The sequence below is a fragment of the Drosophila sechellia genome, chromosome X (assembly GCF_004382195.2).
Source record: "Drosophila sechellia strain sech25 chromosome X, ASM438219v1, whole genome shotgun sequence".
NCBI lineage: Eukaryota > Metazoa > Arthropoda > Insecta > Diptera > Drosophilidae > Drosophila > Drosophila sechellia.
Window position 1 is genome coordinate 10,932,037 of NC_045954.1, and position 23,846 is coordinate 10,955,882.

Genomic DNA, 23,846 nt, shown 5'->3' on the forward strand with positions numbered 1-23,846 from the left:
TAATAAAGCGGTTCATGATATTTATTGGCTGCGGTATTTGTACTAGAGAAGGTGGCATTTTCAAATGCCTTTAAACTCCTCCCACTTGTAGGCGATTTTCTGAAAAACTGTAAATAACTTTTTGATGAATTTTTCCAGTATCATTACTTATATAGGCCTACATAAGCCTATAAGCACGGCATTCCGGGACAGGCTCTGTGAACAAGAACAAACATAAATGAATTTCAGTTTTCAGAATTCATTTACAAATAACGAAAAAATAAATAAATAAGGACTTCTCCATGTTCAAATATTCCACCATTCCGCCATCATTTGTGGGACATCAGATTGTCCTTAAATGTTCTTTAAAATGGTCTAGCGTGCATTTTGGAACACGCTCTGCGAGTAAAGATATTCGCCAAGGAGTGGGTAGCCGATATTTTATTAATATATTTTATATACGTACTATAAACTAAGATCGTACATAGATAGTTAGATTTTTCTTTTCTTAAAATTTTTTGCAATTTTTAGAACTCAGCTATAAATAACAAAAAAATAAATTAATAAAAACTTTCCCATGTTCATAAATTCCACCGTTCCGCCATCGATGCTAACTTATCGACGTTAAACTGACGCACATCGATTTTATTTTTCCAAATGCACCTAATTAACAGTTAGCTTCAAAATTCGCACATTGTTCTGTGTCGCCGATCTGGCAACGCTACCAGTTGGTGCAACACATATTTTTTTTGTCTTAAATTGTTGTTTATTGTTAAGTTAAGAATATAGTGACCAATCTACCATATATACAACCACATTCGGTTTTAAATCCCACCATACTCCCTTGTGAAAATTCGCCCAGAATTCCCACAAGTGAATCAAATGCAACGCATCCGAAATCAGTCGCGTGCGTGATTCGCACGATATCCGTCGTTAAATATATAACGTCCATATAATCGGACCAAGATGAGCAAGTTCCAAAAGGAGCGCAAGGACGCAAAGTTCAGGTACTACATGGAGAAGTACTTCGTGCTGCCGCTGGATCTGAAGAACGACCTCATCTACTGCCAGCGTTCGCTGCGCGATTTCCTCAAGGTCCACGCGGTAAGTGCAGCAAGTGCTCCTTGGCGAACAGCAGCTAATATTCGTTTCCTTTGTCTCTGTTCTCCACTTACGCAGTTGGTCTCGGAGGTCTTCGATGAGCAGGCGGATGCGGTGGGTTTAACGCCAAAAGACTGCAAGTCTTTGTACTTTGTTCCCAACGCCACATGAATCCCCGATCCCCCCGGGTGAAGGTGGACGCCTGTAGAACACCCCCCTTTCCCTATAAAAAGAAACCCAACTCAAAGAACTGTATGTAGATGAAGCTATGAAACGTAGTACTTTGTTTAGTGTTCCATTTCCAAGAAACTGATGTATACGCGAGAATTTTGTAGAGTTGAAAGTGGCAACTGCGTTTTATGCAAAACTAATAATGCACTAAAATTGGGTCAAATGTATTAATTTCCAAAGGAACCGCGTTCACAACTCCGAATTTTGTCGCAATTACTTTCACTTTTTTACGTTAAGCTTATTTTTGGTTTTTTTCTTGCAAAGAAGACATATGAGCAATATGTATGTGAGGAATTCGATCAGATAATACATTCTATATGAGCAAATATTGCTGATTTCTTAACAGCATTAATGCGCATTAACTCCGCTTTATTTCAATATTTTCCCAAAGTGCGTCCTTATCCATCAATACCAACCTCAATTGTAATTGAAATGTATTCCCTGTTTTGATCAGTGCTAATGGCCATTATCGTTTTTGATGGCCATTAGCACCTGTGCTGATTCCACCTAACAATCCCAGCCACGCCTAATGTGACACTCACGCTCTTGCCATCATTAGGATCCAATACAGATGCGTCGCATCTTGGACGAACTGGAGGAGGAGGTGTACGAGATCAATGCCGAGCAGAAGTTCCTGCTGCTACGCCTCAACGATAGCCTAATGGAATTCTCCGTGAAGCTGAAGGAGAACAACATCGTGTTCCTGCCGGAAATCGCCAATGAGCACGTTTCCGCCCAGGTAGTGCCTTTGATCAGCGATCTCAGCTACAAGATCACGCCGCAGTCGGTGATGGCTCGTGATACCGAGGAGATGCTCATTCGCAAGCACTTCCTGCTGAGCCAGGACGATGAGGCCGGCATGCCGCCGCTCAAGCTCAGCGAATTGGATGAGAATATACCATTGATGCTGGCTCCGCCGGTTAAGGGATTGGGTCAGCAGATCGCCGCCGTTCAGCCGGAGCCAGAGTGGCTCAAAGCCGATGAGGCAACAGTGCCAGTGCCACCGCCGCCGCCACAATCGAAGTCGAAGCTGATGAAAGGGTCGCTGGATTCGACCACTGTCAAGCGGGAAAAAATCACCCGCAGCTCACCGCCGCCCTTGGCGCCCATAACCCAAACCGCGGTGGCTGAGGTGCCATCAGTACCTCCATCACCACAAGCTGAATCTGCACCAGTGAACTTTCAGGTCGTGGCCCAGAGTCGCAAGAACTTGCATCAGGCATTGAGGAGAGCCAGAAAGACGAAGCAGCAGCCACGTTTGTTCGACGACGAGGAGGACCTGGAGATCACCAGTTTGCAGAACGGTCGCAACAAGAACAAGACGAGCGATGGCAAGGGAACACCGCCATCGCTGGAGCCAACGAATGCTGCCGCCAATCAGGCAGCCAAGAAGACCATCCCACAAATGTCTAGTCAGGGGACGGCGAAGAACAATACCGTGAAGACGAAAAACACGCGCAGGAAATCCTCGCCAACGCCCACAGCCAGTGGACAGCCGCAGCCAGCGTTATCGTCATCCGGCAGTTCCGATGATTCCAGTGCCGAGCTGCAGCAGGAGCAGCAAAGACGCGTCGCATCCGCCGCCCAGTGGCGCGATGAGCCGCGCGAGAGCCGCACCCAGCCGGAGGAGTACGGCCAGGAGACGTTCCTCGGCCTCTTTGAGCTCTACTCGCCGGAGGTGCTCAAGAAGCTCAGTCAGCGCCACTCGAAGCGCAAGCGTCGCACCGTTCAGAATGCCAGCGGTGTGGATTTCCACTATGGCCAGCAGTTGAATGCCGTGGACGCATTGGTCATGGGCGTTCGTGGTCAGAAGAAGAACAAGGAGAAGTCCGAATTCCTTCTCTCGCCGACGGAGAAGCGTCTGCAGGCCAACTCGAAAAGGACGTACACACGCAAGAGCAAGTCGCCGGACGAGGTTACGGAGAAGAGCAGCGCAGGAGGAGGATCTGGCGCATCGGGAACTGCGTCTTCATCAGCCTGTCAGCATAAAGAAGGCGGTGCCTCCAAGTGCCGCAAATGCCGCGAGTGCCGCGAATGCAAACGTCGTGTGGGTGAGTCACCAACCAACTAGATTATTTTTTTGAGCCAGCTGCTCTGATGAGTTGGTTCTCTGGAATTTGTATTACCCATTTAATGCTTGTTTTTTCCCAGAGACCGAAGCGATGTACTGCCACTTGTGCAGCGGATTATACCACATGGACTGCCACGAGTTCACCAAAAATCGCCAGCTGATGCAGCTGCAGAACTCTCGCTGCCCCCCATGCTTGCGCGAGAAAGATAAGTTGGAGAAGTAGCGCGTTGCCACGTGAACCAATGATGTTCAATACCCAATTTTTGTTTCTCATTCACAAAGGAATGTGTATTTTTGAATCAACCCTAGTTGCCTCCTCAGTCCAATGGACATAGGCATTTATAAGACGCCTCCCTCTGTTCCTTCTTGTGGCTCTCCAACGCGAATTTGCAGCTCCACGCTCGTCTTTCATACATTTTTGTCTTTCTTTTTTCAGCAAGGACGAGGGATAGTATTTAGGTTTAAGTGAAGTTAAGTTTTTTCCTACACTCTCATAATTAAGAAAAAAGTTTGTATCTACTCGAAGGAGTGATTTAATTAAATATATGCATATAATATTGTGTTTTTGCGAATAATCGCGGATGTGTCGTTTCTTTGTCTGTTCCACTGATAGCTGATTGACCCGAAGTCGGGATCTATGCCATATGTAGCTATAATCATGATTACATATTGAATGTACCTTATTTGCGATTGGAGTGATCCTTGCCTGCCTGAATGAATCTTTATGCTACGAAAAAATGCCCTGTAAACGGCAATAAAATCTTGAGCAGAGCAAGAACATTCGATTTTAAGTATTAACCAAAAATAGTTTGTATTTATCGAACTGTGGATATTGCATTAAGTGTTGCTGAGTATTGGAAGATATATATATACACATTGTTGGCTAAGAGCACAGAAGGCAAACAGAGTTTAGTTTCGCATCCGCTGGAGCAGCCAGGAGGCGATCAGCGGCACCACGGGAATGAGAATCATCGCAGGTGCACTGGACCAGCTCCTCGCGCCGTTGCACAGGTCGCCCTGGCAGAAGCACATGTACACCTTCTTGTAGTTGTAGATGGTGTCCGCACAGCGGTCCATGTTGTCGTCCGGACCGCGCTGCACGCACATCCGCTGGATGGCCAGGTCGTAGTCGTCGATGGCATAGGTGCCGCCGCCCTCGATCACCTTGCCGCACCAGCCGCTGGCGCACGGGATTGCCGCCACTCCCGGCTCCTGCTCCACGTCCGTAGCATTGAAGGTGAAGGGGTCCTTGCAGCTGCCCAGTTCGCCGCGGGATCGGCACTGATAGCAGCGGCGCAGGAGGCCTACAATTAAAGGTTCAAATATTTATTTATTAAATTTTAAAACATGGGTTTAAAAATCTAAAAGTAGATTAAAAATGAAAATTATAAATTTTTTAAATATTTAATGAAATATTAAGCAAATGGGAAAACGATGCATTGGAAAAAGTTAGTTTTTAATTGATTTTCGCCGTTTTTCCCATGTGAAAATCTAATTATATCTCTCATATCTCTCATACACACAACACATACGCAACCTAAACAAAAGACTTCAACGAGAACACGAACTCACCATCGATTGAGACCAAACTTATGAGAAAAATCACAGCCAGTAAATGGCCCGTAAATTGCATGGTCCCGTTTTCTTATTTCGCCTACTAACTAGTCAATAATGAATAATATATTTAATAAATATATGTAAATGTCAAAATCAAGGAAGATTAATCGTGAATTAGTGTTACCAGGCGCAGGAATTGCACCGACACCAAAGGTAAAAAGCTTTTGCAAAACTAAATTAATATTTTATTTAATATATATATATATATAATTAAATTTATTATGTATATGTGTATTTAAATTATTTATAAAACTTACATCATTTTATCAAAAATATCATACTAATCATACTAAATAATTATCGATGGGAGATTTCAAAAATAAAGCTAGCAGATTTTAAGTAAATCATCGATAGTATTGCAAACTTGCATAAGTGTTTGGTAGAATTTCAGTAGATACCAGAAATAGTAACTTTGCCACAACGCCATCTGTTGGAGATGTGAACAAAGTTCACAATGAGATCAAAGCGACACCTATGAGCAGCGTCAAATCGTTATTGAAATATTTACTTTTTATTTATTAGTTACTCGTGATTCGAAGTAAATTGACGGGTATCTGATAGTCAGCACCTCGACCAAAGCGTTCCATCTTGCCATATAAAGAAACAAAAGCTGGGAGAAAAGTTCTAATAAAAATAGGAAATTGTTATAAAAGTGATTGTTATGGGAACGTTATTTCCCGCACCTGCTAGTGCCGAGTGTGACCATACCCGGCTGGCCTTTTGGTATCAGTATTTTTTGCAGTATTTCTACACGAATAATTGGTGCGAAAGAAAAAGCAAAGCAAAGCAAAAGTGAAGAAGAAGAGCAGTGAAGAGGAGAGGCAGTCAGATTCGACGACGCAACGGCGCTGACAAAACTCCAGTGGAAACGCACACGAACGCGGCTCTTCTCCACATAAATACACATTATATTATTTAAGTTTGCCTTGTCCAATTGGAACGATCGAAAAGCTGTCCAGCGGAGAGGACGTGCGTGCAAATCCAGGGCGCGAGTTTTCATCGGAGAGGAGAGCGAAGAGCGTGAGAAACTGCGTACGTAGGAAACGGAATAAAAAAAGTGGGCAATCAGAAAGGAGGAAAGAAAGAAAATAAAGTGAGAGAGAGAGAGAGAGTGAGTAGAAGAGGAAATTTTGCGAATTTGTCAGCAGCTGTGCGTCGTAACTAAAGCAACAGAATTCCAAGTGAGAGTGGGTGGGAGAGAGAGCGCGGTGACAAATGCATAGAGAATTAAACAAAAATAATACAAGTGCGCAGCCTTGCAGTAAAATTATTTAAATAGACTGCTAAATCATATGCAGCCGACACCTGGCAGCCGTCTCGCTCTGTCGCGCATGTGTTTGTTTTTGTTTGCCAACTGTTTCTCATCTTGCCTCTCTCCCCCTCTCTTCCAATCTCCCTCTCTCTCTTTAGCACTCTCTGTTGCAGCGCCAGCACATCCCGTTTCCCAATTGGATCCAGCCAGGAGTGGAGAGCGTTCCAATAGGAGCACCGCAGCTGCAGCACCAACAAAAACAACAACAACATGGCGATGAACAGTGGGACGCAAACGAATGCGCTGACATCATCCTTTACCACGAAGAAAAAGGATGCGGACGCGGAAAAGGAGAACCTATGGTGAGTGCAATTGCAGCAGTAGCGACTACTTCAGCAAGTTAACCCCCCAAAAAAGCAACACAACCCCAATTGAAACCCCAAAATCAATCAACTAAAAGTGATATATGCGTAATCCCCCAAAATGCAAGCACCAAGATAACTCAAGAGATCAGTTACCAAAAAACAGAAACTATAGAACAAATGATTAGGTAGTTCGAGGTGGAAAAGTATGTTCTTTGAACCATTATAAATAAAATTTAATCCCAAACGAGAGAATCTGAGAAGATAAACAAAAAAAAAAAAGTTCGGAGAGGGCGCTTTATATTTCTCTTCAATTTGTTGATAACTTTCTTTTAAAATGACGTTCGCTAGTTGCTTTTTGCCACCACTACTACTACTATTACTATCTTAAACTTCTGCACGTTGGTAACTAATACTACTTAGTTTTTCGTCTTGCACTTTGTAGTTTGCTTTCCGATAGCCGGCAACTCCCAGTTTTTTTTCTTTTTTCTGGAGCCGCAAACCAGCTGATTTCATTGGCATGTTGTCATTTCTTTTTCTACCAATATTCCTCTACTTAACCTCAAATGTTGCAAAAAGATTTGCCAGCTTTTTAGCGATTATAAATTAATAAACAAAATGCGCGAATAAATAGTATTACGAAAATACGGCAAAGACAGCGGTAGGCGAGATAAAGAGGCTCACAAAGAAAAACAGAGAGCAAAATGATAGGGGAGAGAGGCCGAAAAGAGCAACAATGTGCGGGGATGATTCATAAATTCACTAAACAACAAGAAAAAGCAACAAATCGAGGGCAGCGTTTACCATTTTTTTTTCGCTTTATCAGTTTTTCTACACTCATACTTATAAATAAAACCCAGCTTAATGGGCCGTCCGCCAATAAGACCGATTCCAATTGGATTCCAAACTTGGCTCTAAGATGTGCGTGTATTGGCTTCCGCTGGTGTGTGTGTGAGTGCAAACGATGTTGTCATCACCTGAATATGTCGTTTGGCTTAAACTACACTTGTTAACATAATTTACCAGTAAAATACGGAATAGCAGTTGTCCAAAAAATGGATGGGAATCGAGATTTTTTAGAAATCATTTGATATTTAGGTTTCAAATTACATTGTGCTTCTAATAAAAGCTAACTACTGTCTTAAAAATATGTAGTAGAAGTATGGATTTCGAACCATTTCGAATACATTAGGTTTCTATTGAACAGCCCGAGTTTGTAGCATAGTGTCTCGAAACACTAAGAACTTGAGATAGTCTTCATTGTTTATGTTTTGGGGCATATAATCAATGTTTTACTTGGTAATGATGCTACAAAGGGCATATCATTATCCCAGTTAAATCTCGAATGCAGACAACTATTTCGAAACATTTTTTATTGGCTTTGATAATTTGTTTAATGATATTTATCCAATAATGATGCTGGTTTGCATAGAAACACTAAAAACTATCAAACGAACTGATACTACATTTCCTCGATAAATACATCGTTATCATCTTCGTTATCGGCATTTTGGGGTAGCGATGCCTGCGATTGCTGCTGCCTATCGAAGTTGTTTTGGATGCGTTCCAGCAAATCAGTGGCGACCAGTGCGAAATCCTCCCACAAGGCATCGTGCGCTTCCGGATCCGTATCCGTTGCATTTAAATCTTCAGATTCCCGCTCCGGATCATCCTCGTCGTTATCGTTATCCTCATCGCCGGGCGATAATCGATCCTCATCGAGATAATCGGCCAGCAGATCACTTACTTCATCGAGTATGTTACCACTCTGGCAAAGATTGGCCGCACAATGGCCGTCGATGAGAAGATTCCAGAGGGCCTGGCAAACAATGTTGGCTAGAAACCAATCCTCCTGCTCCAGGGATCCACGCAGCAGTAGCGACAGCAGTTCCGCTCCGCGCAGTTGCAGAAAAGGACCTCGCTGTTCGCCATCGCCCAAGAGGTTCACCAGGACACCAATGGCACAGGTGCGGAGCTCATAATCCTGGCCAGCTGCCTGCTTCGTCAGTTGCTGCACCATCAGTGGCAATCCACCGGCGGCACAGAAACAACGACGTGCTTGCTCGTTCCTCGTCAGGTTACCCAGCACACGGGCCAGCTCCACTTTGGTCACCGACGTCTGACAGTTGCCCAACACCTTGGCCAACGAGGCGGACAGGTCGTCGATCAAACTCTGCAGGGATCCCTCGGCCAACGGCTGCACAGCTGCCTGTTTGTCTTGGTAGAAGCACAGATTGTGCAGGGCTCCCAAGGTGGCATGCAGAAGCTCCTGCTGTTCCGGCGACTAAACCATAGATAAGCAAGCAAAGCTATTAGTTTCTGGCCAGGATTATGCACCGCAAACTCACCTTCTTCTTGGTCAACTCCTCACTGGTCTTGCTCAAAAGCTGCAGCAGCACGGCGCCCAAAGAACGGACATTGCCCAAGCCTGCGCCCACCTCCGGATTCACACTCATATTGGCCACCACTCGTATCAACTTGATTTGAGCATCCAAATGGGACACACTGCTGGGTGAGCGTTCGTTCAGCTGTTCCAGGACATTTAGAAGATACTCCATGGCCACATCGTTGTGAAAGTACTAAAAGGGAATAGTAAATGGAACTCATTCCAACTTAAAGTGTTTAAAAACTCACCTGTATGCGCGCGGATTCGTGTTTGGCCAGTATGTTGCCCAGCATGTAGCCCAAACGACTTAGAACCGCCAAGAGACGTTCACTGCACTGCCCACCGCCGGCACACGAAGGACCCAGGAGCAGGCCAATCCTGGCAGCATAGTTGTGCAGCGTTTCACAGCAATCAGAGTCCTCCGAGAGCACACTAAAAATTGGAATAATCACAGCTCAGTTAGATCTTGCCCCAGAAGAATGAGATGGAAACCCACCTGAGTGTGCGCACCACATTGGCCTGGACCTCCAGTTCGCCCATGGATACCTCGGCCGCTCGAATGAGATGTGGACATGCCAATTGCAGTTGGAGCTGCAGACGCTGCTGTTGCTGGGAAACATCTGCCAGAGCCCTCATGGCCGCCGACAGTTGATAGAGGGTGTGTAGCGGTGGTCCCTGTAGGCGTTTTGTGGCTCCCGCCTCATTCAACATCTGCAGGTGCAGTATCATCAGCTCCACGGCGCCATGGCGAGCCAGGCGGGACACCAACGTTTGCTGACCCGTCAATTTCCTGGGACAGAGCGAACTCGATATGGCCGATAGAGCGGGTGGCATTAGAGCAGGAATGGGCAGCGAATGACTCTCGCCGGAGGTCTCCAAACCAATCCAATTGCGGTTGAGGGCATCATCCCGCTCCTGGGCACTGCTGGCGGTCAGGAAGCGTATGCAACCATAGGCATAAATGCAAGCCTCCGGTTCATCCAGTGGCGATGCGTGTCCCAAACCATCGATAAGCAGCTCCAGAACGTCGTGTTCGTGGAAAAGGGCGTCATGCTGCTCGTGCCTGGCCACCTTGAAGATCAGCTTGCATGCACCCGTGAGATTGCTGCCCGTCACACGAAGCTAAAGCGATTTGAAAGTATTCAAATAAAATGGGGGAAATCCCGAGTGGAATGTCCAAATGGATGATGACTCACAGCCAAAACCACGCGAGCCACGGCCAAAAGGACTCGTGGTGAAGTACATTCCACCAAACCGTAGAGTCCTCCTAGGATGAAGCCACGCTTGTAGTTGCGCTCCTGCTTTCTCACGCGTGTATAAAGCTCCTGGAGGATCTGTGAGCAATATAATTAATAGTCGAACCACTTGCTCTATTGAAGAAAATGATGAAATACTTATTGGAAACTGACCGCATTAATGTGCTGCACTGTCTCGTCGCTGCAATCCTTCAAACCACTGTGCTGCTTGAGCAGTTCGATCAGCGTTTCCGTGCTGGATTGACACAGCAGAGCTCCATTCCGGGTGGGCATGGGTGTGGCAGATACGGAACCCGATAGAGCCGGCAACTGGCGGGGCGTCGATGGTTTCTCGTTCTGCAGATAACGCATGCTATGTGAGGCCAGAAGAAATGGAAACGGATGAATGCCTGTGCCATGGAATCTAGCAATGGGTAACCTACGAAAAGGCACTTGGTGGCCGCCCAGCAAGGGCAACTTTGCCATACAAAACTCGTCCCGATTCGCGGGGCGTAATGGGTCGTCGAGTGCTGACCAAACGAGCACCACCGGTGGCCAAGAGTGGAACGGCGTTCACCGATTCGCCCAGGAACATCTTGGCCTCGCTTATGAGTTCCGCGGATGTCTTGCGCCTGCCCATTCCACTGGTGCCACTGGACACCAGGCCCAGTTTGTTCAGACTCTGTTCACTGGCATGCGGCTGGTGGTGGCGCATCTGGTGGTGCTTCGCCAGCTGCTGCTGCCTGTCCGATTTGTCCGAGTCCGCCGGCTGCTTGGCCATCTCCGCCGGATTCGCCTGAGGACGTGTCTCGCTGCGCGAACGTCGCCGCAATAGCAAACTCATCCTGGATCGCAATACTCCAATTTGTTAATATTGAGAAAACAGTGCAACACTCGACCAGCGCGACGAACAGTTCTCGATGGACTCCTCGCAGGCAGCGAGGAGGTTTGCCTGGAAATTTTACGTTTCGTTTGGCTTTTTCGCGTGCACCATGCCAACGGGCTAGCACTCCACCCCAGCCAACACCTCTGCCCCAGCGAAGGAGTCCACCGAGCACCAGCCAACCAAATAGCCACCACCAAATGGAGAACGTTAAAGCGTTCACTTACCACTGCCTGTACAGTGGGACGCAGGTGGTCTATTGCCCCAAAGTGGGTCAACGCAATGGGAAAGGATAAGGCAAATTGCAGAGAAGGCTGTGGGTTTTAATTGCTTCTCGAAAATGATCGAAAGTTTCGAAAGGAAATGGTAGAAACTTATAAGATTTAATGGAATCCATGTATTAACAAGAATAGAGTGAACTTAACCCACTCTATATATCTTTGCATATGTATGTGAATTAATAAATCCCGAGCCACTGTGCCATATTGGTACGTAAATGAGAAAGCGCCGCTTTCAATAAAGGAACCGACCAAAACAAAACAATCGCCACGAACTCGAAAAGTGCTGCTCGGTTGGGCAATCGATATTCCCCATAGTATAGTCAGAGTCGTCGTAGTCTTGTGGAGAAAGCGGGAGATACGGCGGTAACGTGCGGAGCAGCAGAGCAGGTACCTGTGGTCGATTTGCATGTCCTGGATGGGACAGGACCGGACATTGTGTTGGAGCAGAAAAGTATTCCCAACCATCACATTCACAACAATTGAAAAATTATTTAATTGGTCTAATTGAATTGCCAGACAGCGTCTAGCGACGTTTCGAAAATCGCATGCAAAACTATATATCAAATATTGAAACACTTTGGGGTGGTAAATATGAGAGGCGTGGCTGAAGCATATAATAAAGGTGCTGGGGGGCTCCATTTGGGGGTCCGCCAATTAACTTGATGGCCGGAATGTTGCGAAAAGGGAAATGCGAATGAGTGACGGAGCTCTGACCTGGATACGATTACGTGTGTCAGCGGAAAAGCTACGAAAATGAGTTTACTTCTGGATATATGGAATACTAGGAACATAGCTTTGTATTTCAACTGCTTAGATTTAAAGACTTCTGTGGGGGATTACTTTGCTGAACAACCCACTCATTAAATTTGAACAAACTAAGCAAGTTGCATTTATAAATTCCGAATTTATTTCTTGCAGGTCAGCGATATTGAATGAAGTACAAACACAGGGCAGCACAAAACTTCCATCAAACAAATCTGTACTAGTATTAGGCGACAATGCCACCGGAAAGACGACACTCATTGCCAAACTGCAGGGCGTCGAGGATCCGAAGAAGGGTTCCGGCCTGGAGTATGCCTACATTGATGTCAAGGATGAGTACAGAGACGGTGAGTGATCCGATATCTGTTGAAGTTTTGCAATTAGTAATTGATCTTATGTTGCTTCTATTGCAGACATGACGCGCTTGGGCGTTTGGGTCCTGGACGGTGATCCAGGACACACAAACCTGCTTCACTATGCGCTCAACGAAACGAACTATGCACACACACTCGTCATCCTCACCGTTTCGATGACGCAGCCGTGGGGCTGGCTGGAGCAGCTAAACCATTGGATCAAGGTCCTGGGCCAGCACATCGATAGCCTGCAGCTGGACGCCAAAGAGAAGGAGGCGGCCCGCCAGCGACTGACCACCACGTGGCAGAGCTACTGTGAGGTGGGCGACGATCTGGATCCGGGCTCCCCCGTCAAGCGAACGATGCGCAACAACTCGATCGACGAGGATGACCTGCTGCCGCTGACGGAGGATGCACTAATTACAAATTTGGGCCTGGACATCGTTGTTGTGGTCACAAAGGTGAGTGCGACATGGAAATATTGAAAACTATTACGGATCTCTAATCTTTGGATTTGCTTTTATAGACGGACTACATGACCACGCTAGAGAAGGAGTACGAGTATCGTGACGAGCACTTTGACTTCATCCAGCAGTGGATACGTAACTTCTGCTTGCGGCATGGCACTTCGCTCTTCTACACGAGCGTCAAGGAAGACAAGAACTGTGATGTCCTCTACAAGTATCTGACGCATCGAATTTATGGTCTACCATTCCGTACGCCAGCGCTAGTCGTTGAGAAGGATGCGGTACTCATGTGGGTGTCCCTTTTCTCTATTTTGCACTAGTTGCCATAATTAGCATTTTACTTATCTTTGTATCCCAACAGTCCGGCTGGCTGGGATAGCCTGAAGAAGATTAGTATTTTATACGAGAATATGCATGGAGTCAAGGCCGAGAATCCCTACACAGACATTATCAAATCGCCACCAACTAGAAAGGTATGTTACTCCATTCATTCATTTGCTAAAATGCTATGAGGCATTGCTTACATATTTCACCACTCTTCCAGGCGGTTTCCAATCGCGAGGCGGAAGTGCAGACGGAAGATGAGCAGGCGTTCCTGGCACGCCAGCAGGAGATCCTCAAGCAGGGCGACCAGGTGCGCGGTGAGTCGCCACTGCGATCGCAGGGCGTGGGCAGCAATAAGAGCGGACCCCGAACGCCCGGCACCACGGGACAGAGTTCGCCCAAAAAGGTATGTACGCCCAATGCACACCAAAAGTGCATATAAAGCTCAATCGTTAACCCATTTTCAGATTGATCCCAAGCTGACGCCAGCAACGCCCGGCGCCGAAGGTGTTCTGGCCAACTTCTTTAACTCGCTGCTGCACAAAAAGTCGGGCAGTCCGGGTGGCGGCGGTTCCGGCGCAGCGGGTAATCCGGCGGGTCCGGGTCGCACTGCCAACGGTACGGATGCAGTAATGACGCCCGAGAAGCTGGCCGTGCGCACAGATGCGGCCGCCGAGCTGGATCGATTATCGCGCAGCGTGAAAAAGGAGATCGACATGTCGCAGAGTGATTGTTGAGCCGTAGTCAACCAGGAGCAGCAACACACACACCACAGCATAACAGCAGAACAGCAACGGCAGCAGCAACGAGAGAACCACAACAGCATGAAACCGTTATTTAAGCATCAAGTGAAGGGCAGAGACTCGTTGAGAGTCGCAGGATAGCTGGGCAGCCGCGAAAGGGATCATAATTGGAAACAGCTGCCCTGGATAATTCAATGGTCATCTAGTTGGTGTACGGTCTTTTTATCAGTTTCGCGGGGGCTAGCTTTTAACTTCACGGAACGTGATCAATGCCCAGAGATTGTTCTGCATAACCACTTTAAAACTTTCAAGGTACTCATTTGATGGGTTGCCTAGCCACTAGTGATTCTTTTGCGAGCCTTCTGCTTTATACTCAAACACTTTCGCTAAGAAATTAAACAAAAAAACAAAAGGAAAACTAGGAATGAGAAACAACGCTGAACAAGAGTTGAGACATTCGCCACTTAATGGATAAGCTTAGGAAAAATGTTTTCTATTTGAAGAAGGGAAATTGTCTGCGAGGCATCTTGTTGTACTCCTCCCAGCGCAGCTGGCCCCGCTCTGCATGTGTTTAAAGGGCCTTGGCGAGATGACAGACCGAGAAATAGAGAGAGGATAATGATAATGGTAACGATAATGATAACGCTAAGGATAAGGATAAAGTGAAGTAGGTTTTTTTTTCGTTCGCGGGTCCACACACACATTTGTATAATAAATTATTTAATGAGCTGTAAAATGTAATTAACAAACGGCAGACAAACGAGAGATTCGAACACGATTCAAGATCCCTGCGATGATGAGTATGGCTTGCTCCCTAGCCTGTATGTACTTTTTAATTATATTAATTATTTACACACACACCCACTCACACTTCTGTCGATTCGGTAGGCGAGACGTTTACATTAGTATTTATACCAGGAGACTTCGAGGCGCTCCTCCATTGACATGTGTACATTTTAAGTTTGCTTTTGTTCCAAATCCAAATCCAAATCCAACCAACCAACCAAGCAACACACCAACCAACGAAGCCCATTGTAATTAATTTTATGCCTCCTCAATCCCTTCGATTTTAATGTAGAACTCTTTCGTTATCCGCTCCAGAAGAGCAACCGCAGTCCGTCTTCATTTTAAAGCCAGTTTTTATTTAAGCCATTTTAAACGAGCGTGGATCACGGAGGGTACGCATGCATGTGTCCTGATCGAGGAGACCCTGTTAGACCAAGGCTGGATCGCATCTCGCCAGGCGAAGATTACTCTATTTTACTCTATGATTCGAATCGAGAAGTAGCTTTCCTTTTGCCATATGTATTCCACCATATGTATGCTCTTCTCGTCGGGAGATATAGTTTCCATAATATTCCACAATTTTTCATGACCTCTCCACTGCTCTTCCTCCCGCATTCAACTCTTTGCCTCTCGCTCTATGCCGTGTGTCGTTAGAAGCAACCACAAAAAGAAAATATATATAATTAACAAAAAATAAAAACGAAAAATTAACTGAATGATTTGTGCTACAGAAACTATTTTTATGTATAAATACAAAATAATTATATTAAATATATTGTATAACATTATATACAAATATATAAAACGGAAACCCAGAGCAAATTAAAAACCTTGTGCAAGCGAATTATTTAAACAAATTGAACGGTATTCGAAAACTCCCAAACAAAGAACAAAGCTAAAAAAAAACACACACACACACAAAACTAACTTAATGTAAATTAAACACACACAAAATATAGACAACAAATCAGCGTCGAAAATTGCAACAAAAAAGTAAAATAATTTAAATAAATTTTCCAAAAACACAAAAAGTAAATCGTACAAAAGGTTGTTTTTAATTGTGAGCTACTGAATAAATTCTGAGATGCAATAAATTGCATAGTGACGAAGGATACCTAATAACTTTGAATAAGTGGTACTCTTATTAGTGATGAAAGGCTCGTCTGAACGAGAAAGAAAATGCAGCTAGGTATTTTCATTTTGAAAGTTATTTCTACAATCATTTTTGTACACTTTGCAAAATTGTATACTATATCTATGCTGATAACTATTTCAAGCTATGAAAAGGAAGTTTTTTAAAATAAGTAGTATAGTTTAACTGATCAGCATTTGGGCTATGGGTTATAGGTCTAATAGTAAGGTATTTAACATGTGAAAGGTGAGCGATTCTGGATAGTGATGATGAGGCAGTGGCTCCACCTGTTTGTCAATTACCCAAAGCTCCCAGTGCACGCGTCTATCCAAAGAAACCAAGGACAGCGAGGAACAGCTGCCAGCTGGCTTGGCTTCCCTGCCCTTCCCTGCTAGCATTGCCTTGATGGTACCAAGGATAACACTTTGCTTGACCTTCTCCCAGTATGTGTGTGTGTGTGTGTTGCAGAGAACGCGTGATAAATGATGTCGCCAGTCTACCTCAGTCTCTGCGCCCTTTTGGGTCCTTTGGCTTACTTATTGTTTCAGCCCGCATCCTTTGTGCCCGGCGACAGTTTTGCCAAGTTCCATCCCCTTACCACCCCCCTCCGCTGGATTTTCCCTCGCACGTGCTCATTTTCCTTATTGCCCAGCCTGACTTAGCGCCTTTTCTGCCAGCCTCGATTTGGCTCAAAAAAATATTGACATTGATTTTGATTTCCTTTTTGCGATTTGATGGCTTGCCTCCTGCACGTAGCATAGACCATATACTATATACTACATGCCATATGCCATACCATCTACCATTTACCATCAACTTTCCACACACAGTAACAAAGGATTCTGCTGCACCAGCTGCCAAATGCCGCGAGCTGGTTGCAAACTCGTATCAAAGATACTTTTCATATTAAAATTATATGAGTTTCAATACTTACGCCAATTTTGGGCACTTTAAATTGATATAACTGCAAGTTATATGCTAGAATACATATGGATGCTAGAATGTATCTTTGGTAATTTCTTGATTAAATATGATTGAATTAAAATGTACTTTCCACTTTTATAACTTTCAGTATGCATAATGGATTAATGTGGTCCAGTATATAAATAGATCTACCATGTAAACATCGAAAAAGTTAATAAACATCTAATGCATTCTGACATGTTATTTGATAAAAATTCAGCAGCTTTTAAATTTGCCATTCATTAAATTTGATTGCACTTTTTTCTTCGATTTGCGCTGGCTTTTTGTTTTTTGTGATGGACAGCGAATAAATTGGCAAATAATTTATGCATACACAGACGGCGCTGCAGCGAATAAAATGCAAATCAAATTTTACACAATGTAATTAAGTTGCATTTTGCATTTTTTGTAGTTGTTGTTTTCGTTTGGTTCGATAAAAATCTAATAATAATTAAGCATGCCAGAGATGTGTGTTGGTTAATCGAACAAAATGCATTTACATAAAAATTCTTGTGCAAAATCTTAAATAGATTGCATTGTTTAGGTGCGAAGCCATTTCTTTTCGCTTGAATCGTTAAACCAATTAATCAATTTGCGTTTGATAAGCATGCGATAATCCCACAACTAATTATAATAATATCCAACCAAGCTGTTTTCTGTTTTTTTTTTTCCTTTTCCAACACGAACGACGCGTCTTTCTAGCTGAGTTTCCATAATGACAGCTTAATTGGAATTGGATTCGGATGCGGAATCGCTCGGGATGTGTAGATTGGAGTCCCTGGAAGGGGGTAGTATGTATGTAAAACTTTTGACAGCTGTCGAGGCCATCAAAACAAGTTTGATAAAAGAGCGGCGAAAGACGGACGGACGGACAAACAACGGAGGAGGCAAACAAATAACAAATAAATGCGCGGAGGATGAAAATTTATCAATCTCAAGTTTCGCAAAACAAAAACAAATGGCTGAATAATCGGGGGCGGGGGCAGGGGGGAGGGAAGGAAAGTCCATGAAGGAGCCAATAAATTATTTGCATGCCATTTGCATGGCTAGAAATATTTGATTTTTAGCCAAATAGAAACGTCAGTATTATTTAAAAAATTATTTAAAATTAAATGAAGAATAAATTATGCATATTTAAGGGGTTTTTTAATCAATTTATTATTACCTGTTAACGTCGAAAAACAACTAAAATTAATAATGCTACATTTTCTAACTCCAGCAATTCGAAACACATTCTTTTTGGTTTTCCAAGGACATTTTCAGCTGGCGAAAAGGCCGAGAAAATCGTTTTATTTAATTATTTGGTGCGGTCATCTTTTGATTGCAGTCAATTGGAATTTTCGCAGCTGCAAATTCATTGAGAGCAGTGTTTACTTGGCTTTAATAGACTTGGCCCAGGATGTTCCATTGTCCTTGAAGCGAGTGAGGTCCTGTTTTATGCTCTCCTGCTGCAGCTAGCTGCATCGCATTTGTCTGACAAATTGAGTTTCCGGACGGACACCAAACTCGGAAAAAGCGCAAATAAAATCAAGTGTGTGGCCAGCAGCAAGAAATACACTGTAACATAAACGGTCTAAATAATCATTGGGAATTAAAGACAATTTTTTAAAATTTATACGAATTTGCTGTGACCATTTTCATGCAGGAACTTCCCACAGCAGATTGGTTTTCTTTGGAGAAAATCGCAGAGCGGTTAGTAATTTTTCCCAGTGTGCACAGGAAGCTGGAAGAAGCGGAACGCTCTAATGACTCGGTTTCCTCCTCGAATGAAGCTATTGCTCGAAGATGCCCAATTGCACATGACACTCTTTGACCACAGAGCATTCCATTTGTGCAGGATGGCTTGGCTTGCCTTATTTTCCCATTTATTGCTCGCCTTTTCTGTGTCAATTTTCAATTGTCCTCCTTTTTGGCCAGCAAAAAAAGCCAACAAAAATTGTCAATTAAAGCCATTAGGGCCATTGGCAATTAGTTGCCAGCCCCATTATGCGGAAAGTCATTTGCCATTGCTCGCATTTACTATATAGTACATATATATGTTTACCATACTGAATTTTCAATTTTCCGTTTTACCATGAAAATGCTCTCCCATTTATTTATCGCATTCATTTCATGTGTTGTTACTGCTCAAGACAGGGAATTTCCATTTCAAATTTAAGTAAATTAAACCAGCGTACCAGCTTAAATTTAAATAGTTTTTTTTATTGCAACGTGTATAGCTAAATTATGAATATTTAAGTGTATAAGAAAATTTGGTGAATATGGTGCCTCATATTTACTGTCACGGCAAAAATATTAAGATGAAGAAAAAAATATATAAAAAAAGAACAGAGCTCCTGGAGCTCCGTCTACATGGTCTCGCCAAGTGGCTTGATGATCAGCTCGTGCACCTGGACATGTGGTGGTGTGGCAATGGCGTACAGCACTCCCTGTGCGATGTCCTCGGAGTGGAGCATTCGATCTTTGATGGCCTCCCTAATGCTGTCCGGCAGGATTTCCGTGTCCACCACGCCCGGACTGACGCTCTACGATGGCGGGAAAAGCCAAAAAAAAAGGGTTAGGAAAATGTTCAATCCGAAGAAAGTGAAAAGTGGAGACGGAACCCACCGTTATCTTGATGCGGGTGCCCAGACCAAAGAACTCCTGGCGATATCCTTCGGCCAGCGCGGTAACTGCATGCTTGCTGGGCGGATAGACATTGACATCGGGCGCCACGCCCTCCGTGGCCGTCATGGTCTTGTGTCCCAGGATGCTATTGATGAGCACCACATGGCCGTCGAACTTGCGCTCCCGCATGGAACGCACCGCTCGCTGGGTGCACAGCACAATGCCCATGATGTTCGTCTGCAGTATCTGCTGCATTACGGACGGATTCATGTCCACCAGGTAGCCGGATTGCAGGGTGCCGGCATTGTTGACCAGTACATCGATGGCGCCCAACTTTTGGATGATCCAATCGAAGGCTTCGTTCACGGAACTCTCGTTGCCCACGTCGCAGTAGAGGGCAAAGAGTTTGCCGCGCTTCTCCGCCGGCAGCTCCTTTTGCAGCTCCTTGACGCGATCGACGCGTCGGGCCAGACCCACCACCGTCATTCCGGCGAGGACCAGATCCTTGGCGATGGCCGATCCGATGCCCGAACTGGCGCCAGTGACGACGGCAACGCGATTCTGCCAGCGTTCCATGATTTTCGCTTGCGATTTGAACGATGATTACTCGAATCTCGGCCAGAAGATCCACTTTTTATATCGCTGCGATGGTTGCGTGCGCTCTCCGAACGAGTTCTAGCCTAGTACACTGAGAGAAAAGTTAGAGCAAAACAATAGAATATATATATAATATATATAATGACTTGGTGTCATTAAGATTATGCTGAATCTAAGTAATTTTTGTATTAACCATCGTTTCTTTTTTAAATAATAATTTCTGAATGAGTATACCCATTTTTTTTGAGTGCATCTTGTTAGCGTGTTGAGAAATTGCCGTCTCATCACTGTGACAACCAGCCACGCCCCTTGATACGACAAAAGGGGCGGCGGGCGTTGTATTTGCTTAGTTAGATACGATGAAACTTATTGTTTTTTATTGTAAGTTACAATGCGAATCTCAAGAACATATATTTATACGGAGTACTCAAGATAATCATACGGTGGAAAATTGGGTCTATTAATCTTATAAATGGTTTGCACCTAGTTATTTAAATTTGATTTTTCACAGCTTATTAAATATATTAAAGTGCTGATATAGAAGAATCAAAATAAATAGATTGTAAGCTTGATTTGTGCTTTGAATATTTATATAAAAAATAAAACTAAAATATTAAATAGTAAAATAACAATAGTACTCTTTGCCACACATGACATTTTGCTTATTTAGTAATTAGCATATGAAATATATGTGATTTGCGTTTACAACGCTTCTCACATTCAATTTGCCGCATCTCTGTATTTATTATTGCAATTAACCCTTTTATACACACCCACCTATTTGTGCCAAATGATGGATGGATGGATATTTATTTTTAACATTCCAAGTACAAGTCGTTTGGTTCGAACACTAAATTATGTATATGGCTGTGTAAAGTTAAGAGTGGCCCAGATGCTATTCCCTTTGGTCGTTGTTCAGTGAGGATATTCGTGCTGGCATTGTTCGTGTAATTGGTCCTACCAGTAGCCACCTTTGGATGCACCGCTTCCGCCGTAGTTCATGCTCATGTCCATGCCGTTGTAGGCGCAGAAGGCTTCGCCATTGTCCATGCACGGTTCATTTCGTCCGGGAACATCTCCAAATATCGTGCGATCCACAGAGGGCACGGGTGGCGGCACTAAATGCTGTGGTATCATGGGCATACCACCCGGCATGGCACCTGGCATGGCACCTGGCATGGCACCCGGCATGGCGCCGGCTCCTCCGGCATATGGCAGCATGGAGTGTGCCTGAGCTGCGCCCTGGCCGGGCCAACCTCCTAGTCCGCCGGCTGCTCCTAATCCTGGTGCTGCTGCTCCAGCGGCCGAGTGCTGCATGAAGTCACCCATCTGCGGATAGACGGGAGCATTCACCGGCTGGCCATTCCAGTAGGAAAATGTGTTCGACATGTTGTGAGTTGTTGCGGACTAAATTCAAAATACAACTAATTTGTGAAACTGGTAAAAAAGAAACAGTTTTTTTTCGATTTTTTTTTTTGACCAAATAAAATTTGTACAAAATTTTGCTCCGCTGAACGGTGTGTACTGTTTGGGATCTAAAATAAAACTGATAATCTGGAGCTCCGGCTGGGGTACCTCGAATTTTCGGCTTGACATTTAATGTCATGGATATGTTGATCGGAAATTTTGGTAACTTACCTCGGCCGAATGCAGTTGGCCATGAAAATATATAAGATATAAAATTTAGATTTATTTTAGGCTTAGCTCTTCCATAAAATGCCTAAGAATATATGCCTTTTTAAAATATATTCCAATAGTAAATGATAAGATACCATAGTATATTTGAAATATTTGATTTATTAACCTGACATAAGAACGTATATAAAGGGCATAAAGTTTTTGTGCTTCTAATTCAGGTCATTCCGTGTTATTTAGCATACAATTTTATATTGTGATAAATGACATTTCTTTTCATTTTCATTTCATCTTTTTGCTCTCGTGTCTTGATTCCTATTTCTATGATTTTCTTTTTTGGTTTAGCCTTGTCGGAAAATGGGGGCGGTGGGCGGCCGGGGGGCGTGGCGTGGCCAGCGTTGTGTTAATTTTTGAAAAAGGACGCCAACTGTCGTGATGCAGCACAGATGATAATGACGAAGACGCGGCAACAAACGTTTGTCCAAACGATGGGTATCAAATGGGTATTAAAGACTTGGTACCATTAAATAGAAATAAAAAATCATATTAATTGTGTTACTTTGCTAGCTATAAAACAATTATAATACAATCTTTTAAAGTAATTAAACATTTTGGCAAATATAAGCAATTATATACTATTTCGTGTTTGACTTTCAACTTGATCTTATAGCCCATCTTGCACGTTTTGATTCACACATGATTGGCATTTAAATACGGTATTTTTAAGGTTCTCACTCTGTTGTCCATTCACATTCCACTTGATTCTTGTGCCAAGCATAAAATGCAAAACACTTGAACTGAGTGGAAACGAAGGCGACAGTAAAATAAGCAACAACAAAATGTCTCATAAACCAAACCAAGATGCAGTGAGAGAAAACGCATACTAAAAGTATATTTATCAGTATGAATTATCACTTTCTAATACTGATTCACAATCAGAAATGAAATGTTTCAACACTGCGTATGCTTAATATTCAATGCAGATATTGCGTATACGCAACGTTGACCGTATTTTATTTTTAACTGTGCCTGCGAGTAAGAAGAATAAGCAGTAAGCTGCAAAAAAAAAAAGGAAAAGAACGCAACATGGCAGGGTGTTGATAATGATAGCAAAGACAAAGGCCCACGCCTAATGGGACACAGAATGACGACTGAGGGGCGATGATGAGGCGCTGGCCGGATGGCAGGAAGGCAAGATGGCAGGATAGCTGGATGGTTGGATGCTTGGATGGTTGGATGACTGTAAGGCCGGGTGACCATCCGACTGTCAAGCCCACGTCCTTGACGCGCTGCAGTGGCGACATCGTAGTTAAATTGCCTGTCCTCGGCCGGCGTCAACATTGTGTCATTGCTAGTATTAAATCAGAGCCAAACAAATGATGATACATAAGTGCGACACAAGTGCGCAGAAAAAGAAAAAAAAAACAAAAAAAGCGAAGATAACCGAAATGCTGGGTGGGAAAATTAAAATTACAGCACATAGCTTTGGTGCACTGAGAGAAAATTCCAATGGAAAGGCACACATTTTAATATTTCAGGTGCTTACTTTAACTATATACTAGTTGCAGTGCAATAAAATTGAAGTTAATTAAACCGTTACTATTATTTATAAAATTATTTATAAATTATGATGGAATTCCTCTGTTTTTTTTGTGTCTTAAGCGCTGTGAGTGATCAACTGAGTTCATATTTCACCGCCTGACCTTGGGTCATTCCGAATTATGTGATGCCAACTATGCCGGATGAGAGACTGATGGGCCAGTGCAGCTGGGTTCTGGGAGAAAAGCGGGAAGACAAAGAAGCTAGTGCATAACATAGTTCATCAAGTTTGCAAACAAACGCATACCACAGTCGGACTTCAAGGAGCGAAACGAGGGGGAGGGGGGGATGGGACTTCGACTTGGGTCAAATATGTTAGCAGTTGCATTCTGTTTTGGCTCGGAACAGCAAACATTCAAGTAGCTGGCAAAGGACAAAGGACCAGCACAGTGGGGCAAAATGAAAAAGTAAATATAGTAATGAAACAAATTTGACTTGCTGATTAATTAGTAAGTTAGTTGGCAATATCGCATTTAAAGA

At 43.9% G+C, this 23,846-nt stretch overlaps 6 protein-coding genes across 6 annotated transcripts; 2 read left to right on the forward strand and 4 right to left on the reverse strand.

The window, feature by feature from the left end:
• Positions 1–666: 666 nt before the first annotated feature.
• On the forward strand, positions 667–3,957 carry LOC6617636. The gene is made up of 4 exons (XM_002041913.2): positions 667–1,083; positions 1,159–1,194; positions 1,871–3,362; positions 3,463–3,957. The coding sequence occupies exons 1-4, from the start codon at positions 946–948 to the stop codon at positions 3,603–3,605; spliced, it is 1,809 nt and encodes a 602-aa protein (XP_002041949.1). The 5' UTR covers positions 667–945; the 3' UTR covers positions 3,606–3,957.
• Positions 3,958–4,167: 210 nt separating this feature from the next.
• On the reverse strand, positions 4,168–5,131 carry LOC6617637 (protein quiver). The gene is made up of 2 exons (XM_002041914.2): positions 4,955–5,131; positions 4,168–4,686 (listed from the first exon to the last, which is right to left on the reverse strand). The coding sequence occupies exons 1-2, from the start codon at positions 5,013–5,015 to the stop codon at positions 4,292–4,294; spliced, it is 456 nt and encodes a 151-aa protein (XP_002041950.1). The 5' UTR covers positions 5,016–5,131; the 3' UTR covers positions 4,168–4,291.
• Positions 5,132–5,825: 694 nt separating this feature from the next.
• LOC6617638 (cytoplasmic dynein 1 light intermediate chain 1) lies at positions 5,826–15,662 on the forward strand. Its single transcript, XM_032724781.1, has 8 exons — positions 5,826–6,031; positions 6,410–6,613; positions 12,317–12,507; positions 12,574–12,974; positions 13,040–13,269; positions 13,342–13,453; positions 13,525–13,710; positions 13,772–15,662. Exons 2-8 carry the CDS (start codon positions 6,522–6,524, stop codon positions 14,039–14,041), a joined length of 1,482 nt encoding a protein of 493 aa, XP_032580672.1. The 5' UTR covers positions 5,826–6,031; positions 6,410–6,521; the 3' UTR covers positions 14,042–15,662.
• LOC6617639 (armadillo repeat-containing protein 2) lies at positions 7,970–11,078 on the reverse strand. The gene is made up of 7 exons (XM_002041916.2): positions 10,678–11,078; positions 10,409–10,607; positions 10,196–10,333; positions 9,496–10,121; positions 9,248–9,431; positions 8,962–9,192; positions 7,970–8,897 (listed from the first exon to the last, which is right to left on the reverse strand). Exons 1-7 carry the CDS (start codon positions 11,076–11,078, stop codon positions 8,076–8,078), a joined length of 2,601 nt encoding a protein of 866 aa, XP_002041952.2. The 3' UTR covers positions 7,970–8,075.
• Positions 15,663–19,111: 3,449 nt separating the features above from the next.
• Positions 19,112–20,133, reverse strand: LOC6617640 (farnesol dehydrogenase). The gene is made up of 2 exons (XM_002041917.2): positions 19,536–20,133; positions 19,112–19,453 (listed from the first exon to the last, which is right to left on the reverse strand). Exons 1-2 carry the CDS (start codon positions 20,109–20,111, stop codon positions 19,277–19,279), a joined length of 753 nt encoding a protein of 250 aa, XP_002041953.1. The 5' UTR covers positions 20,112–20,133; the 3' UTR covers positions 19,112–19,276.
• A 779-nt stretch (positions 20,134–20,912) lies between these two features.
• Positions 20,913–21,683, reverse strand: LOC6617641 (annexin A7). Its single transcript, XM_002041918.2, has one exon. The coding sequence runs from the start codon at positions 21,519–21,521 to the stop codon at positions 21,090–21,092; it is 432 nt and encodes a 143-aa protein (XP_002041954.2). The 5' UTR covers positions 21,522–21,683; the 3' UTR covers positions 20,913–21,089.
• Between the last annotated feature and the right edge of the window lie 2,163 nt (positions 21,684–23,846).

What these genes read in the sequence shown, in the direction of transcription:
- LOC6617636 (XM_002041913.2), top strand. Translation starts at nt 946, where the DNA reads ATGAGCAAGTTCCAAAAGGAGCGCAAGGACGCAAAGTTCAGGTACTAC. An exon ending in TCGATGAGCAGGCGGATGCG is followed by an intron (nt 1,195 to 1,870) that starts GTGGGTTTAACG and finishes TGCCATCATTAG; the next exon opens with GATCCAATACAGATGCGTCG. An exon ending in CGAATGCAAACGTCGTGTGG is followed by an intron (nt 3,363 to 3,462) that starts GTGAGTCACCAA and finishes GTTTTTTCCCAG; the next exon opens with AGACCGAAGCGATGTACTGC.
- LOC6617641 (XM_002041918.2), bottom strand. Translation starts at nt 21,521, where the DNA reads ATGTCGAACACATTTTCCTACTGGAATGGCCAGCCGGTGAATGCTCCC.
- LOC6617637 (XM_002041914.2), bottom strand. Translation starts at nt 5,015, where the DNA reads ATGCAATTTACGGGCCATTTACTGGCTGTGATTTTTCTCATAAGTTTG. An exon ending in AAGTTTGGTCTCAATCGATG is followed by an intron (nt 4,687 to 4,954) that starts GTGAGTTCGTGT and finishes CTTTAATTGTAG; the next exon opens with GCCTCCTGCGCCGCTGCTAT.
- LOC6617638 (XM_032724781.1), top strand. Translation starts at nt 6,522, where the DNA reads ATGGCGATGAACAGTGGGACGCAAACGAATGCGCTGACATCATCCTTT. An exon ending in AATCGCCACCAACTAGAAAG is followed by an intron (nt 13,454 to 13,524) that starts GTATGTTACTCC and finishes CCACTCTTCCAG; the next exon opens with GCGGTTTCCAATCGCGAGGC. An exon ending in GACAGAGTTCGCCCAAAAAG is followed by an intron (nt 13,711 to 13,771) that starts GTATGTACGCCC and finishes ACCCATTTTCAG; the next exon opens with ATTGATCCCAAGCTGACGCC.
- LOC6617639 (XM_002041916.2), bottom strand. Translation starts at nt 11,078, where the DNA reads ATGAGTTTGCTATTGCGGCGACGTTCGCGCAGCGAGACACGTCCTCAG. An exon ending in CGGCCACCAAGTGCCTTTTC is followed by an intron (nt 10,608 to 10,677) that starts GTAGGTTACCCA and finishes GGCCTCACATAG; the next exon opens with CATGCGTTATCTGCAGAACG. An exon ending in CAGTGCAGCACATTAATGCG is followed by an intron (nt 10,334 to 10,408) that starts GTCAGTTTCCAA and finishes TATTGCTCACAG; the next exon opens with ATCCTCCAGGAGCTTTATAC.
- LOC6617640 (XM_002041917.2), bottom strand. Translation starts at nt 20,111, where the DNA reads ATGGAACGCTGGCAGAATCGCGTTGCCGTCGTCACTGGCGCCAGTTCG. An exon ending in GCACCCGCATCAAGATAACG is followed by an intron (nt 19,454 to 19,535) that starts GTGGGTTCCGTC and finishes CCGCCATCGTAG; the next exon opens with AGCGTCAGTCCGGGCGTGGT.